Genomic DNA, 18,949 nt, shown 5'->3' with positions numbered 1-18,949 from the left:
TGGTTGGTGTACTTTCTGAAAGCAGGTAATTGCGGCGTTAGAGCAGCAGAATATCAGAGTACATAAAGAAACACAATATTAAATTTACAAAAATAAACCCCAAAAAAATAAAATAAGTATATAGACCAAACATACTGTGGTGTCAGAAAAACAAAGGACGCAAGTGGAGAGAAACTTTACAGTCATAAACTAGTGTAACTCATCATAATGCATGTTAAGCAAACACATTTTCTTATCAGTTCAAAAGTAAAATGTATAGATGATATTTATACTCACAGAGTTGATGTGGAGGGCCACAGGGCTGCCCTGCATGGGATATACAGTGGTTTGACAGCCATCCAGAGGAGTTTCAAGTGTGTAGTGGGTGGCATTTACTGTTGCTTTGCACATAGGGTCTCGGAGCGTGAGGTTAGCATGAGTAAACCCACTTGCCTGAGGAAACATAAATAAATAGCATTATTGGAACATGATCAAGAACTTTCCTTTATTAACTCATATTCAGAATTACAAAAAAGGCCAAAAGTCAAAGTGGTTGTGTTTGACTCTGAGTTCCCAGGAATAAACAAAACCCACAAGGTGGTCTAGCTCCAGCCTCAGCTTCTCCTAATTACAGTCTATGCCAGTTTCCATTCTGTGATGTGGGCTGACTGCTCTGTCCTTGTGTTGAGATGCCAAATGCTGGGAACCATTCTACTTGTCTCAATGTTTGCCTGTGTTAAACAGGGCTGTGGGTATTTCAATAAAGTATTAGAATTCAAACAATACTTGTGTTGTTCTTACCAGGATAGCTTTTAATTTTCCTCCCTTTAATTTGCAACAGCTCTAACTGACCTCTACAGCCTTGGCTTAAAGATTTGTATACATTAATATATGTTTCATTACCACAACGATCAGGTTGAAGACAAATATTTGTGCACTTTGTTTATCTTTCGAAAATCAAAAACTAGAAACATGGACGTTTATGTCAGCATTTTCTAACTGCAGTGCATGAGAAACTTATTAAGCCTTCTAACTTTGATGTTCAAATGATAGCATAAAGAAAAGGTTTTACAACAGCATTAAGTTTAAGATAAAACAGTCTTGTTTTACTTTTTGATTCTATGCAGAAAAAGAAGGAGAGGAATGAATCATCACTGATGAGTCCTGAGGAGCATAAGAAAAAAGGCAAAATATACAATGAAGAATACCTACTTTGTAATGGCAATTTTAAAGCCTTAAACTATATTGCGGGGTAAGAAACTGATGGCAGAAAAAAAGATTTTTTTTAAAGATGTAACGCTTTTAATGAAAAAGGACAGTGGAAATAGACAGAGACTTGGGAGAGAGAATGGGAAATTGCAGTGAAGACAAATATTTACCCCCTTGGATGTTTTACCTTACTATTGATTTTATAAATAGTCATGGTCAATGTAATTCAATGTAAATAGATATAAAAAAACTCTTTGATGTCTAAGTGAAAACAGATTACTACAAAGTCAATTATATAAAAATATGCACTGGTTAACCAGTATTCCTTGCTACCATTACACTATAAAGACAAAAGAACACACCAAGCAACATAGAGAAAATGTTATTAAAAAGTATACGTCAGGGGATAGAAAAAAAAAATTCAAGGCTAGGAACATCCCATGAAGTTCAGTTTAATCTGTCATCAAGAAATGGTAGGAATACAGCACATGTGAAAATCTGTCTTGATCAGGCCGTCCTCATAAACTGAGCGACCATGCAAGGAGGAGACTAGTGAGAGAGGCCACCAAGACACATATGACTACTCTGAAGGAGTTACAAGCTTAAGCAGCTGAGATGAGGAGACTCTGTGTACAACAACTGTTGCCAGGTGTTCTCCAGTCAAAGCTTTATGGGAGAGAAGCAAAGGGAAAGCCACTATCGAAAAAAACTCATCAAATCTCAACTAGGGTTCAACAAAAGGCATGTGAGAGACTCCATGGTCAAGTGGGACAAAGTTCTTTGGTCTGATGAAACTACAATGGTGCTTTCTGGCCATCAGACAAGAAGCTATGTTTGTCAGACACCAAACACTGCACATCAAACACACTATTCCCACTGTGAAGCACGGTGGTGGTAGCATCATGCAGTGGGGGTACTTCTCGGCAGGTAGAGGGTAAAATGAATGCAGCAAAATATAGGAAAATCCTGGAGGACAATCTCATTCAGTCTGCAAGAGAACTGTGGCTTCAGAGAAGATTTTTTTTAACTGACTGAGCTTGAGCAGTTTTGCAAAGAAGAATGGAGTAAAAATGCTTTGTCCAGATGTGGAGGCCTGATTGAAAACTACCCACTCAGACTCAGTGCTGTGATTGCAGCCAAAGGTCTATCTACTAAATACTGACTTGAAGAGGGTAAATATGTATGCAATCACTTATTTTGAAACAGCCTAGGGGCTTCATACTTTTTATAGGCACTGTACATACAGGAAAGGAGCAAAATGCCTGAGACACCCAGCTTCTTCGTGAGTGTTTTCTTTAACTCTTAAATTAAAGCAGAATAAAATTTTGTTCAAAAACTTCCTACAAGATTACTTAAAGTCAGCAAAGCAATATAGGATAATTCTTGGATGCACGACACTCTTGTTCAAACACGCAGTAATAACTACCTATAAATAAAACATCTCCTGTCTGCCTTTACCTTCTTTAACCATGAAGGCTGCATGTGATTTATAGATTTATCTTAGATTTTAATGTTTAAATAAGATACATTTTTGTGCAAATATGGCTAAATAATTGTTTGGTAAGATTGCTCTTACATAGTATTGCTCATGTTTCATTGCATATTCTCTGTGTTTGTTTTGAAAGTGTATTTTAATTTCCATTTTCTGTCTAAAATAGTCTTGAGTTTTATTTTTTATTTTTTTCTATAAAGGATCCATAGCTGATGACATAATGCTCTCCACTCACTTGCAGACTTTCTCTGTCGATGCTGACCACCATCTTTGTGTCCTCACACTGCACAGTGAGACCCACATTTAGGACGCCCTGGTGCTCCTCAGGCTCTCCAAATTCCCAGGGCTGCTCATCCAGGGAGTGGGGCAGCTGCAGGTAGGGCAGGCCGTCAGACCCAGGTGGAGGGAAGGGAAAGGGCAGACCTGAGCGAGGTGAAGCAACTCCTTCTCCTCCTCCTAGATGAGGACTGGAGTCACGCAGGATGGACAGCTCTGGAGGCAACATGCTCTCCAGAGGATCCACCACATCTGGAAGTCACACATGGTGAGAACCTCGTCAAATTACACAGGGCTACAACTATAAAACTATTACACAATTTCATGTGAGATTCTCTGTAAGGAGTGTGAAATGTGCAATATTAGTCAGGAAAAAATTTGCAGCAGCTGCTAAAATATATACTTTGCACATAGTTGTGTAGCTGTAATATCTAAGCACACTCTTTCCATTTCAGTCTCAGGAAATTATAAGTTAGGGCTGGGCAATACAGACCGAAATCAAAAGTGTTTTAGCTGAATGGCGACAAGTGTCAGGGATCTCTAATTTTTTTATTATTTGCTGTGAATAAATAACAAGAGGTTATCTTTAAGAATTAAGAACTGCAGCCAAACTGCTGCACACTGTCTAAATTGTACAAAAACATCAGCAACATTTCTGTTTAATCAGGTTTGTTAAAAAATGTTCTACACTAAAAAACAGCATATGTTTCAAAATGATCCAATATCCATGAATTTTAATAAGGGAACGTAACATAAAGTATAATAAAGAAACTTAATCTCTGATATAGGTGATACAGGTGATATTTAGACTGTATGCAGGAGTTTGACTGTCACTTTGATAACTAAAACAACAAACTGGGCATTTTTGGGTGTCTGTGACTTCTATTTTTGTTGCTTTATCCATATAATTAAATTTCTTCTCATAATTAATTTACTAATTTACTAATTTATTTTAAAAATCTCACAGATACCTCAGTTGACATGACAAAAGTCATCTGCATCTTGTGTTATAAAACATTTATCTTTTTACTGTGCCCTTATTTCCTTTACAATAAACTACAAGATGTTTTTTCCACTGAAGTTCATGCCATAATCTGTGATCTACTTAAGTTCCTTATTTTCTTTGAAAATAAAAGAAGGTATGTATCCAATAAACTCCAACTAAAAAGGATCACTTTTTTTCCAATTCTTCTTCTTTTTGTTTTTTGATAATGTAATAAATACTGTAACATGGACTTATCACCAAGGTATGACCGTACCATGAGTTTTTGATACCGTTAAATCCCTAGTCAATAAACTTATCAATATTAGAGGTTCTTACAGTAAACAATCATCTTAGTGAGCATAAGGCTTGGTATCTTGTTTTTTCTTCAAACCGGCATCAGCTTTAAAGATATTGTCTTTCCCTGTATCTAATTTGAAAATACATTTATGTGTCTTTAAGGAAACATATCATGCCCCTTTTCTCCCTTTTTACACAGTCCCCTAAGGTCAAAACAAAAAGTCTGTGCTTTGGTCTAAATATGATATGGATCAAGCACTAGAGGAGGTTTCTGACGCTGTATAAACCAGCTCCAAACAGCCTTTCTCTGAACAGTCTGTTTTGATGCGTGTTTCTTTAAATGCAAATGAGATTCCTCTCACCGTTGAGTGTGCTTACACATATACTGAGGATGTATATATTACACATATACAGAGGATGTTTCTTTGGCCTACCTGGCTCTCTAAGCCTGATAGTGAAGTGGTTAGCCACAGGAGTGCTGGTGTAAGACGTGACCGGACCGTAGCCATGATCCCCTGCCCACTTGATCAAGGCTTGAGACCCCGACGGCAAATGCTGCTTGGGTAACCTCGACACATGCATCAGCCTGTCAGTATTCGAACCAAGACTCACGGTATCGGAGGCCTGTGGGAAAGAAGTAAGTCATCATCATCATTACGTGTTCAATCACAAATTCAGAACATACTTTTAGGTAAGCTCTTCTGACCCAGATGACATGATTTACAGTTCAAGTATCACCACAGATATTTAACCTCAAGTACAGTCCTGTGTCAAGAGTGAATCATGAGCATGAGTGTGAGCTAATGGGTGTGCCACAGCGAAATGGATGCTGAGAAATCATCATGTTAGTTTGCTGCTAAAATTCATGTTCTGCCCTGCCGCATACCCTCGCTGTGTGAGGGAGGAGCGACGCTTTCTCACAGCCATTTCCCACACATGCAAGTCTCTTGAGCAACACCGAGCACAACCTGCTTTCTGACACAAGTGAGGCCTCGGATTTTACAAGGCTATCACATCACATTCATAGCTGACACTTTCCCAAACACTGGTTGCACAAGCTCTGCATCCTGTGTACAACATGTCAAATCATAGTCAAGGATTCTGCTTTTTGGGAACTGTGTTTAGACAAACCATCCTCCTGTGGTGTAACATACTAGCACATGAAGCAGCACTAGCACATACTGGTGTCAGCTGCAGGTTTTTATTTGATGTGAACACAAACAATGTAAAAGTGTGTTTTTCACCAAACACAAGTGTCAACTTGTTGACCCTTTTTTGTTAGTTTTTGTTAGTTTACAAAAATGCATTGTCATTAAATTTTACATTCTTTTTTAATATAGAAATTGCAGTTAAATATTGAATCTTTCAGTCTTTGGAAGAAGGGCTCTATCAATCAAAAAAAATCTATTCTAGTATAAAACTGGAGAAAATAGATGAGGAATGTTGTGGAGCTAATGCGCAATGGGTCAACCCTTCCTTTTTGAATCATAAGAAGTTACAAGCATGTCATAGACATTTCTGCAAAGTTAGTAAAACATCTAGTGCAGGATTAATTAAGGATCACTCCAGATTATTAGATGTGAATCCAAATCTTGCATTAATGAGATTAATTTTCTTTTTCATAATATACCATAACAAAGCGCCCCTTTGGGTCTGAGTTGGAGTCGTTCCTAGTCTGTAAATTCTGATGGCGCTCAACTCAGCCAAACTCTGTCACTAATAAATTATTGATCAATCAAATAAAGATCATCAACCCTCACATCTTCTTCAAACATGTCCCTCATCCAACATGCCTTGGCTTATCAAAAACTGGGTATTGTCTGTGTTGCAGCTGAACTTTGAAAACTTTTCATGCATCAACCTGTAAGAATTGGAGGCTAAAGAGGTAAAAAGCCAAAATATTTTATTATCCCATCTGGCTTGGTCTAGTGAAACACATTGCACCAGTATGTCACCCAGTCTTACAGGTTACATAATATGCAAAATACACGTTTTTCAGGATTTTCTAGCAGAAATATGTGCCACTGGCCCATCCACAATCCCCCAAAAATCAGAACAACCCCCCCTCCTTTTCTCCACCTTTCAGAAAATTTGTGTGCCACCAAGCCATTCTCTGATTTTCCCCTCGTGATGTCATGTGGAGAGTAAGCACTTCCCCCAGGTTCGGTTGGCCCTACCCACTTGGAAGAAAGTGCCACCCTCCTCTCTTGATCCTCTTCTCAGCTGGCAGCTGGGAGGAGGATCAGGAGAGCCACATCCATTTAGCCACATCCTCTCCTAAGAGGGGCGGAGTCAGGGATGGAGTCAGGCAGCTCATTAACATTTAAAGCCACTGACAGAGAAACAGCTTGTTCTAAGCAGGGCTGAAACAGAGGGGTTTTTAAGACATGCTAAAATCCAATACTGGAGTGTTTTTTCAGCAACAAACCTCACAGGACCTCTGAGACCAATTTAAACTTGTCTTAAAGGGGTAAAATATATGACCTTTAAAGGTATATACACACAAATGTTGCAATTGGTCTTAAATGCTCAAAATACCTTTTAAGTTACATAGCATTTTAATCATTTTAACTCTTTATAGTTTAAATCTGGGTTAAGTCTACAAAAACTCAAACATATTTTAGTCCAGTTTAGTCAATCACATTCTTACATCTTAGTCTTTACTTTTTGTCATAACATTTATTTTCTTCAAAATATTTTAATAATTTGATAAAATAAATATTGTGTATGCACAGTAAATAAGCATCATGGACATTGAATGTCCAACAGTCCCGCACCAACATTTTAGTCTGGTTTTAGTCCTCTTGACAAAAACTAAACTTTTCGTCTGAGTTTTTCACCATCAAAGATATTGCATGTTTTAGTCTTGTCTTTCTCATGGAATATATCCAACTAACGTATTTAGTCATTGTGTTTGTCTCCAAAATAACACTGAAATTAAATGGTCATCGTAGAGGAACAGAAAGAACATTTTTACATGTCAAGGACATTGGTGCTGTGTCTAAATGAGCTGCTTTGCACGTACAGTGAAGCCCTAGCTACCATTGACTTTGCATTATCTTTGCAGCTCACAAAAGTAGGGGTGCAACAATCCATTGATGTGTATTGATCCATCGATTGGTTAATTAATTTCCTAATCAAATCAATAGAAAGTCAAAACATTGATCCACACCTTCACCTTCAAGCTGTGCTTTTATTCTGAAATCATGTTGAGAGTTTCTACCCAGCAGTGCATCCTCAACATGCTAGCGGTAGCAGCAGTTGCTAAAAATTAGCTGCCGAGGTAAAGAGGTTGTTCACTCCTCTCTCAGCTGTGTGGACAAATTTCAGGCAGAGACTACACTAGGGCAGACCTCTCATCTTATTTTGCAAACTACAGTAAGTTCTTTTAAACCTCTTATGTTGTTAATGGTTTGTTTGAAATTTTTGTAATAGAACCTTTTTTAGTTAAACTGAATGTTTCCCTTGTTTGTCTTTTAAGATCCTGACAATGCATGTTAAAATGATGCACAAATAATTTGACTGTTGCACAGGTGTTTAATTGGTTTTAGTAAAATAAATCTGTTTACCTCCAAAAGAGACATCCCCATCATCACCATTTTTGCTGAGTCTGAATGTAACACAGGCATAAGGTGACCTGGCATAACACTTAACAACTTGTCTGACGTACTGTACATTAGTGAGCAGGCAGCTGTAAAAACACTATATGCCTGGCTAAAGTGCAGTGTCATGGCTGCAGCAGGTCTGTAGGAGTATCAGCTTTACACACAGAGGAAACACAGAACCCCCCTGCACAGCTCTAATGAAATCAGTACAGGGTTAACAGCAAAGACGGGCACACAAGACAACAGCATGAAACAGAGAACGTCTCCAGACTCAGCACTGAGGAACTGCTTTAAGAGAGGTTTTTTTTTCCACTTCGGAGCACTGATTTTTTCCTCTCAAAAGAAGGGGATCTTACATTAAATCCCTGGAGCAATTACAGTGTTTGGAAAACGTCCAAATCCGTGTCAACATGATCTACAGTTTAACTGTTCTTTAGAAGTGTACATACTAGGTGTCATATTCTTAAAGTTCCTGAGGGTCTTTGGAGGCTTGCACTATCCTGATGAAGATTTAATATCAAAACTGTATATCTCTACTCAGTGATGATGTGTCTTAAACTGTATTTCTAAGTAAAAGGGCGCTCTGATATATTACAGTAATTAGCCAGTGTTTGTCTTAGGAGTGTGGCGAGGAGTTCTGAACTGCTCACAGTTTTATAAAGTGCCTGAGGCAAGTGCTGCTCGTAATTCACATTATGACTGATGGGGAGCAGTTAAGGCTCCTTGTGCAGAGCTTTGGTTTTGAAATATGCGATGCCCCTGTCCCCAGCTCTGTCTGAAAGTGATGACAGACCCCGGAGCTGCAGCGATGACACTTCACAGTTCCTCGTCTAACCTGTTACCCCTTCACTCTCCCTTCAACAGGGGACCAGGCACCATTTCAACACACATCCCGGTGTGACACTTTTCTCGGTCACTGCTGAAAAGCGAAGACGTTTCTGTCGATGTGCCATAAAATCCCCCCGGTGAAGTCTGAATGGGTTAGAAAAAAGAGTGTCTGGCTTACCACTACATCCAGCTTCCCGATCACGCTGTGGGCCTTGATGACCCAGTTGACGGACTTTGTGCACTTGAGCAGCAGCACCACGTCACGATGAAGCGGGGCGTCATCCTCAAGAGGCTTTAACTCCACTATGACATCCACCTGGAAAGCACTGCAGAAGGAAGAGAAGAAAAAAAAAGAGATATCTGGAGGGTAAAGCCGACGTTGCATTATCGTGCCTTCTGTGTCTGGCCAACTAATTAAAGAGCTGGATGTGTTCCCAGAGAAAAAGCAGACACATGCACTACAGACCAGATAGCACTTCAGTGAGATACAGCACAGCTTCTAACACATTTGCGGGCTTTAGGGCGCACGGAATAATCTCTCCGCTGAGGGAGTGAGGAAATTATCTGCCAACCTGGACTCTGAAAGCAAGTTTTGAAATATCTTCACCCCAAAGTGAAAAGTAACACCCCCCTCTGTGCCTCCATGTTACTTTCCATCCAAAACAAACCCCGCAGAGATTAGTGAGCATCCTGACCTCAAAAATAAACTATGACAACATGATTTCTCTGCATACCTGCTGGAGTTTGGGGCTTGCAGCTCGACAATGTGGACTTCTCGGTCTTTGTCGGGCCCAGACAGGACGCAGCCCTTTGATGTCTGCGGCTCCATGTACCCGCCCAGGTAGTTCAGAGACAGGAACTTGGTATCAATCTTACAGGTGTCAGAAAACACTGGATCTGAAAGAGGAGAAATGTTTATGTTACTCTTCAGGGGTTCAGAGAGGCTGTTTTCATCCCCAGAGAAGAAATACATCTTTTTGTAACCTCTACACCACATGGAGGTTAGAGTACGAGGTCAGCTACAGAGCAGCACCCCTCACTCCTGGGAGGACTTCAGTGTCCTGATGGGGGAGACTTCAGTAGTGTGGATGTTTGCTTTGACCAGGCCGCTCCGTCTGAAGAATAGGTTACCTGCAGCTGGTATTTCCATTGTGTCAGTGATAACTCTGCCTGTGTAGCTATTTCCTATCTAATCTTAGTCTTTAAACAAAATTGCTTAATGCTCTATTCATTTTACAAGAAGCCATTAATATTGTGCAGGACACTCTTTGTTAGTTAAGATTGGTTCTGAATCCTGACAAACTGAGACTCATGACGTTTTCAAACTAAAAGAAGAAGCAACTGAACCTTCCTTCTTTCACCACTTTTCAGGGTAATGTCCTTGAATCTGTATCTTCCTTTAAATATCATGGTTTCTTGATTGATGACTCTCTTTCTTTTAACCCTTAGAGGTCCACTGGCTATTTTGCAATTTTGTTAAATTTCTTTTGACAAAAGAAACCACTCATAAAATGTATACCATGCTCACGTTTGGTATAATCTTTTTCGGCACTACCTCAGCTTTATAAAATGAAAACTACATTTTTCAAGTGTAATTTACTCTATTAGATATAAGGCCACCAAAAAACAGAACACCTCACAAAAATTGATTTTTAAAAATTATTATTTAAAACAATATATTGTCATTTTTAAACAGAAATCATAATATGCTGAAACTGTGAAAAAATACCAGGGCCAGTCCTGTACAGCATGGTCCACTGTCCATTAAGTCTAACATTCATTTTTATATCAACGTAAAAGGATCATATTTCCTGTTTTACTTGGCCTATTAAAATAAAAAAAAAACTGAAAGAAAGCTTAAAGATAATGCTTTCCACACGAAGTGATTGCAATGCAAAATGTGGCTTTGTTTTCATGCTGTCATGTGACAAATGTAGCGCATGATGACATCACGCCAGGAATACTTCAGGAACAAGTCTTTTTTTTTCATTTGCTGCAAAGAAAAAGTTTGTTGCCGCCACTTTTATGCCTTTGAATGATTAGGGTGATGTTCTGTACATGCATGCACCTTCTCAATGCCTTAATCCTCTGGTATCCCTACAAATTGCTGCCTCATTTTCCTCCTAGTGTGCAAAAAATGCACATGGGGGTTATTACTGTAAATAAAAAAGTTAAATTAGTTTATTTTTAATTGTTTAGTTTTTTTCCTTGTTTCATCAACTTGTGCCATCATTAACAAAAATACCAAATACTCAATAATTGTCATATCTTTTAACCCATGTTTGTAATGTAAACAAACAAATTTTTTTGATGAAAAAAAAACACAAATTGATTTTTTTTCAAGATACTACACTGAAAGTGAATAACTTATTTATGGATGATTGCACCCTGGCATATGTCATTGATTATTAGCAACACTGGTTAAAATGCATTATTAGTTTTTTGTGAGGTCAATTATTCTAAAATACTCACATTTTTTACCCTTCTGTGCAAAAAATGCACACCTGTTATAAATATGTTATAACATGTTATAAATATCACACATTTCAAAATTGTTTTACTGTTAATGAATTATATTTTTCCCATTTAAAGTCAGCCCTAACCATAAATGTCAAATACTCACTCATTTTAATTTTTTTAACCCTTTAAATGCCATGTTTCATTGATGATGTTACTGCATTTGTAGATGTAAAATACACAAAAAATGATTTTTTTGCAAGTTACTACATGAAAATTAGACTTATTTTTTGATTATTGCACAGACACACTCACAGACTCACACTCTGATCTGCACTTATACAAAACCTCAGACAGTTAGTGAGAAGGGGAGCAAAGGGCAGTATAACACTGAAATCTGGTGGAAAAACATATTTCCTGCCCTCGCCCATATATGGTAAAAGTGGCGTCACAGGGTAAAGAAAATGGTCCAGGTGAAAATGTAAAGCCACAACTCTCAAATGAAGCCCAGAAACCAGAAAATGCATCATTCATGCCTTAATGGTGTATAGATCAAAAGAAGTGGTTTGAATGGATTTCAATGCGCATCTTTTGCACACCAGGGATATTAACGCTATAAAAAAGGTTTACTTTATTTATGCTGGGATGATTGTTGTGGCTGGGACAGAATTTTGAAAAATGTGCAAAAATGAACAAAAAATACAATACATGATAATATTAATTGTGAAAGAGGACAAAGTTTTAAAAAAATCAACTAAGTGTGCATTCTTGGCTCAAGGGGTACCAGAGAGTTTAGTCTTTAGATACTGTGTACCATGGTGCGCTAAGGTTTATAACTAACCTGAAGTCCTTAACTCAGCACTGTACTCTGTATGATCCAGTTGGTTGGCCCTTTTTGACACAGAGGCTAAATCACTGGCATGTCCTTATTTATAAGGCTTTACTAAATCTGTTTCCTTTATTCTTGTGTGATTTTATTTGTGTGAAAAGTTTTGGAAATTACAGTCTTCACTCTGTGTCTCAGTTACAAAATGTACATTTGCTATCTGTGCCCAAAGTCTGTCTGAAAGGAGTTTCAGGTACACTGCAAATGCAGCCTGGAATCTTCTGCAGGAAAATTGGGGAGCTGGTCTCTTTAAATTGTTTTAAAAGTAGATTGAAAGCATTGGAGGAAGATGCATCAGGTTGTAGATGTTTTGACTGATGACTTTCTGATCTATGACTTTGGATTGGTTGATCTGTGTTTTGTAGTGTTTTTATGTTTAATATTTTATGTCTGTAACTCTGTCAGTTGTGCTGCTGCCTGTTAATCTGACACATCATGCCCCGATCTCATTAGTCAGGTGACACCTGTCAATCAATCACAGCCATTTTTTGAAAATCAGTGAAACATCCTACAGCACCAAAAGCCACAAATCCCACTGAACAAGTTTAGTTCTTGGAGGATTCTGTTAGTACGCACACAAACATGAGCTACCCCTCCTTTTCTACATACGCATAGCTACGGAGGAAAGTCAACTCGTTGTTATCATCTTGTTCTTGCAGTAAGAAAAAGGTCCTAGACAAACACTTTTCATCATATTTTGCATTGACCAAGTTAACATTGGCCAGGTGAGGTATGGTGTGCTCTGGTTGGCACAAAGTGCCCTCACATAAACAGGAACATTTCTTTTTCGAGGCTTATATGGGAAAAGTAAGAAAGTGCTTTCACCAGCATCCCCCAGCACTAACAGGATGATGAAATTCATAAACATGCTCTTGTGTTTTTTCCTTAACTTTTACAAATGCTCAAAAATTGCATAACTGCTAAAAAAGCACCTTAAGAACTTGAAATGTCAGATCCCCTCAAAGCACTCAAGGGAAACACAAGACAGCTGCTTCCTTATTTGGCAAACAGAGCCTTGAGCAAATTATAAACTGAAGGTTGGCACTTTCCTCTCTGCACCCCTGGAGCATGGGCACATCTTTGGTTAGAAAGCAAAGTTAGAGTCTGTCCACCTTCATGAAGCATTACTGACGATGTGAAGGAGTGGAAATCTGCTCTTTTCTTGAAGTAAACATCATGGCACTTTGGGTTTCTGCCAAACCACAGCCCCCCTCCCCTCCGATAATGACATGAGCAAAAAGCTTGAAGGCTAAGAAGCCGCTCAGTTCTCCACTGCAACTTTAACAGAGACAGAAGTTATCAGCGCCTGAAGTGGAGCCATTATTCCTACAGACATGAGCTTTGTTTCATCTCCAAGGAGTGAAAGATGCTCATTAAAAACAAGACGTCCTGTCCGAGATCTGAAACACAGTGAAGTTAGGAGTGCCATCAGTTTACTGGACAGAGAGTTTGAAGAATCGAGAGTTCATGGCTCAAACACATGTGAAGATCAATCACAGACTCTCCTGAGAATCCCCCAGTGATCCATCATTTCTGACACACTCCTCCACTATCTTACCTATCGGAAAATGTGAAAAGTTTGGCCTTTCTTTTTCCTACTGCTGATTGTTTTCCATCAAACACCAGTCAACCTGATCTCCTCAAGAGTTTGTCATTTTTGTTGGATTTTTTTGTCCAGGTTTATCATATTTGTGAGGCTTTTAAAGTAACAAAATGTAGCTAAATGGCAAACATATTAAGGAGGATAGAGGTTGGAAGATAGTGAAACATAAATGTGTTTTTTTCTTTAACTTATTACTTTAACAGCAGGACGCTCCAGCCTCTGGACCAAGAAATTACCTTTACAGAAAAAGGTAAGACTCTTATTTGTTATGTTTTGGCCTTTTTGTTCACAAAAAAATGCGCAAGCGAGCAGAAATCAGAAAATGTGTCTGACCTAAGACTGACCGAGTTTCTCCTGAAGAACAACTACATCAACCCCTCTGTGCAGAAGGGTGGTATTCCTGGAGCTCCTGGCTGTCTGGAGCACACTGGTGTAGTCACACAGCTCATCAGAGAGGCCCATGAGAACAGAATCGACCTTGCTGGGTTGTGGTTGGACCTGACCAACACCTACAGGTCCATCCCACACAAGCTGGTTGAGCTCGCTCTACACCTCCACCACCTTCCCAGCAAGATCAAGGACTTGATCCTGGATTGTTTCAACAATTTCAGGCTCAGGGTCACTTCTGGGTCAGTGACATCAGGCTGGCATCACCTTGGGAAAGGAATAATAATGGGCTGCACCATCTGTTACCCTTTTCTCACTAGTGATGAACATGGTGGTCAAAGCTGCCGAGGTGGAATGCAGAGGGCCCCTGTCCAAGTCAGGAGTTCGACGGCCCCCCATTAGAACATACATAGACGACCTTACCATCACAACAACCTCAGTCCCAGGGAGCAGGTGGATCTTGCAAGGCCTGGAGAGACTCGTCACATGGGCAAGGATGAGTTTCAAGCCCTCCAGGTCAAGGTCCATGGTGCTGAAGAGGGGGAAGGTGATTGACAGTTTCCGTTTTTCAATCTATGGAACTGCAATCCAGAGATGCACACAAGTCATTTTTTGCAGGTCCAAGTCAAGTCTCAAGTCTTTGCTCACGAGTCCAAGTCAAGTCTCAAGTCTCCGATGGTTGTAATGAGCATTCTATGATCTGCCTCTGACGTCCAGTCTGCTTAGACCCCTGCATCGTTCTATCCAAAGAACCTAAATCCTCTACTGTGTCATCACCATCACTAGGGTGGGGTATTGTCTGTGGCCGGCTCGCCGTGGTGTGCACTTGTGTACAATTACATATGAACATATGATATTTCTGTTACAGCCACTAATCTGTCTCTGTTTCTCACTGCCTCCATGAACCGTATAAAGTTTTACTGTTCCTGTCGTCTTTTATGTCCGTTCATTATCAATAAGCAGCAATGCAGAGCTTCTAACATTAATTTGTTCCCCATAAACATATGATATTGAGGGCATTATTAACCAAATAATATTTTAACATTGCGCACACCCATGGCTCTCGCGGGCGTCACAGAGACACACACAGCTGTCGCGCACACACACAAACAGCCGTTCCTCCGCAGAGAGGAGCGTTAATGCAGGAGACAAGAGTTTAGGTGTTCTGAAACTTTGCTCTCAACAGACTGAAGTCCGAAGTCTGCAATCTGCACAACCAACATGTCAGCGTGCGTTTCAAAGTAGGTGTGTGCGTGAGCGTCACGTTTGTGTGTCATATACAGCATGAACCAGGATGAGGAAGAGAGGTTGGTGCTGTGTAAAAGGCACACGAACCGTCAAAGAGAAGGGGGAGGAGAGGGAAAAAGAGTGACAGGGGGACAACAGATCATGATGGAAAATTAAAAACTGTGCACTGTGCAATCACGAGTCCGAGTTGAGTCGCGAGTCTTTTGCGCACGAGTCCAAGTCACTGATGTGTGCGACTTAAGTGCGACTGGAGTCCAAGTCGCAGACTCGAGTCCCCATCTCTGCTGCAATCCCATCCATCACGGAGCAACCAGTCAAGAAGCTCTTTGACTCCACCCTGAAAGACACCGCTGCCATCCAGAAGTCGAGTGCAGAGCTTGGAGTTTGGCTCACTAAGGTGGACAAGTCCGGGCTGCCCGGTAGATTTAAAGCCTGTATCTACCAGCACTCCATCCTGCCCAGAGTCCTGGACCCTCCACCTGCAGGACCCTATGTTACACCTGCACTGTAAGGTCTCCTCCGCTGTAAGGACCGAAAGTGACGTTTTTCTTATGCGCTCCAGGACCCTCTCCTCCGTTGTTAGGACTGGACGTGACGTTTTTCTCATGCGCTCCTGTTTGTTTGCTGACCAATAATACCCAACTGCAGCCGCGGCCATAGTACAAACCACGCCCCCTACAAAATACGCCCACTTCCGTAGGTACGGTACAAACCACGCCCCCTACAAAAAAAATTGCTCCCTACAAAACACGCCCACTGGTGCTATTAGCTTAGCTTCGCCATTTTAGTTTCCACTGGTTAGGTTTAGTGGTAGCTCATTGGATTAGGTGTGTTTTGTACCGGGCGTGGTTTGTAGCGGCTGCAGCTAGACTCTTCTCAAGAGTGCGGAGACAAGGTAAGTTAAAGTCAACTGACTACTTTTCATCACTTTTGAAACAACAGAAACAGTCTTTATTCACGAGAATGTTGTGTTTTCCACTATATATTGCCCTGTATATTTATTGGAAAGAAATGACTCAAAAAAGTTTCTGTTAAGCCAGTCTCTCATGATTAACCGCCACCTGCATGCTAAGAGTTACATTCATGTTAGCATTGTGTGGTAATGTCATGACCCTCTCTGTCCTTCACTCCGTGCGTAACACGGCACTTTACACGCAGCCAGGACATCAGTGCAATTTAGTTTCACTGTTTCATTCACCGTGCCAGCCAAGTTTGTAAGAGGAGGGACTGACTTGCCATTCATTCCATGTCAAATGTGATCAATAGGAGTTATAATATTGCACAGCTGAGGCTCGCGGTGAGAGGAGTTAACTCTCTCCACAGCACACTGACTGGCTCACCTGTTTGTGTTCCAGACTGTTCAGAGGAGTCATTTAGCTGGTTGATCCGGATCATTTATAAGTCGTTTGTCTGAGGTCAGAGGAGACTGTGTTGGTGAATATTTCACTAAAGTCCCGTTAGTTTAGAAACAGCTCCAGCTGTGTGAGTTTCGCTCCAACGCGCGTACATGGTGGTGGTGCTGATTTTTAAGGCAGACAGAGGAACAAAAACGTCCTCCTCTCCAACACCACCTGATGTTTGATATCGCCTCATATCTGTCTGTATCAGTGCTTGTGTTTTTGCCTCTTTTTTTAGCCTGGTAGAGAGGGAGACAGGCAGCAGGCAGCCCCACATGTCCATATGAGCGCAAATGCGCTACTTAAATATCCGCAGCAATGTCGTGCTGCGAAATGATGTTGCTTGCTTTGACTTGCTACAGGTTTTAAATGTTAATATTTGGTGTAAATAATTTGCATGAAAAAATTGCATATAGAGTGTAAAGACCTTAAGTTTATAAACTAGAGTTAATATTTTGTAGGCTCATAAATTTAATTACCCTAAAACCCCCTGAGTCTCCCCCATGGCAGAATGGTTTGACCCACTCTGGCGCATACCTGTCAATCACTGTATTCACAATCACTCCCTTCATAGAAAGGTTTATAATTTATTTTTTGTGAAGAAATGTTGATCTATAACTAAGTTCCTGATTTCAGTTTGAGAAGAGAGAAGTCTTTTTTATAATTTGTTTATTATTTACAGGTCTTTAGTCCTTTCTAGCTCTATGTTTTTATTTCCAAATTGTTCCAGAGAGACAACTGCAGCCTAGCAGAGTTTTGCACACTTCTGGGTTTAAAGCCTTTCCACTCACTGTTTTCAATAGCTACATTAATTTGAATTCCCACATTTAGAGATGAGAAGATGTGCCATGACTTTAGTCATGCATTTTTAACATTTAAAATGTATGAAAAAAAATCTAATATTTGTAATTTGAAAGTGTTTATCAGTTACAAAGTTTGATAAATCAGATGGCTGTCACAGCACTCTTTAATGTCTTTCTTTTTGGCCAAAAAGTTTTGCGCTGTTTAGGGGGTATTTGGCTGAAAAAATCCTTCACAGGGGGTACATGACTGAAAAAAGGTTGAGAACTACTGATTTAATGTATACATGAGTGCGGTCAAGTTAAACATTTTATTTTGTATTTTATTTTATTTTATATTGTGTATTGACCCCAGGATACAACACTGAAGTTGTGTCCCAGTGCATCCAGGAGATGTGTTACAAAGAGCTGAGCATTTTATACCTTTATTCATAGAGAAAGACAGTGGATAGAGTCAGAAACAGGAATGAGAGAGTGAGGGAGAGGCATGTAAGAAAGGAGCCTGATGGAATTTTATGGGGTGTGCCATGACTCCATGAAATTCTAAGGGCCTACCAACAGGCTGGCAAATATTTTTGCAACAACTCAGTTATTTACAAAACAACAGCTTGCACTTCATTTGACAAACACTGACATTGATAATCGGCAAGTTTCTCATTTTTTGCCGATGGGCTGATGAGGGTTTAGAAGGCCAACATCAGCCAGTGCCGATGTTTCACCCATGCATCGGTGCATCGGTAATAAAGAATCATGGATCAGTTTATTATTATTTTAAATATGCCATTATTGTTCTCAATAGTCCCTGTATTTGCTGTAATAATGTCTTTTTCCAGGCAGCTCTTAGCACTAATATAAAGGAACACGATCATTTTTTGGAGCCTCCAGTTTGAAACACCTGGACTTCACCTCAGATGTAAATTACTCAGTTTCTGTTCTATTGTTATCAACTTTGACCTGAACTAGCAAAGGCTTCATGGTTTAGTACAATTGAGTTTTCCAGCTAATACCTCCCAGTTATAGACATCTACAGGCCTCTGTTTCACTGTACAAATTCAGATTGGAATTTGATTTTTGTTTTTTTTTGTTGCATTACTCAATACCAGAAGCAGCTACAGTCTGAAACGATTGTGCCAGGTCTGAAACCGGATCTGACCCATCAGCATCATTTAATGAGCACGAGACGAAAGCTACAAGCGGGGTTTAGTTGTACTGCAAGAGAGGGTAGCAATGGTTGTTGCTGGTGTAGCCTTTAGCTTAGATGTAGCTATAGTAATGTGCAAGTTTTACCAGCACTGGTCCAATTTATTTATCTATTAAACAAAAAAGCAAGGAGCAGCACATTTCATGCCAGAAATTATGCCTTTGCTCTTCTCTCGGCTGCTTTGGCATGAGTTATGATAAAGGGGGTTAGCTGGTATATACGTACACCTAACCACTAGGCCATCTGCACCCCAGAGTAGGGTTTTAATTCATAAAACTTGACTTCAAATACACAGTCAA

The 18,949-nt window shown here is 40.0% G+C and overlaps 1 protein-coding gene across 1 annotated transcript in view; it reads right to left on the bottom strand.

Moving 5' to 3' along the window:
• Positions 1–18,949, bottom strand: part of tgfbr3 (transforming growth factor, beta receptor III) — a 130,914-nt gene that overhangs the window by 31,635 nt on the left and 80,330 nt on the right. Inside the window, exons 6-10 of the mRNA XM_041791016.1 lie at positions 9,406–9,568; positions 8,850–8,997; positions 4,673–4,862; positions 2,916–3,208; positions 277–432 (exon numbers count right to left, since the gene is read on the bottom strand). Coding sequence (XP_041646950.1) covers positions 277–432; positions 2,916–3,208; positions 4,673–4,862; positions 8,850–8,997; positions 9,406–9,568 — 950 coding nt within the window. The remainder of the gene's footprint in view (positions 1–276; positions 433–2,915; positions 3,209–4,672; positions 4,863–8,849; positions 8,998–9,405; positions 9,569–18,949) is intronic.

This window comes from Cheilinus undulatus, linkage group 7 (genome assembly GCF_018320785.1).
Source record: "Cheilinus undulatus linkage group 7, ASM1832078v1, whole genome shotgun sequence".
In the NCBI taxonomy this organism is placed as follows: domain Eukaryota; kingdom Metazoa; phylum Chordata; class Actinopteri; order Labriformes; family Labridae; genus Cheilinus; species Cheilinus undulatus.
The sequence above is the reverse complement of the archived record's forward strand: the minus strand, read 5'-3'. Positions and strand labels throughout refer to the sequence as shown.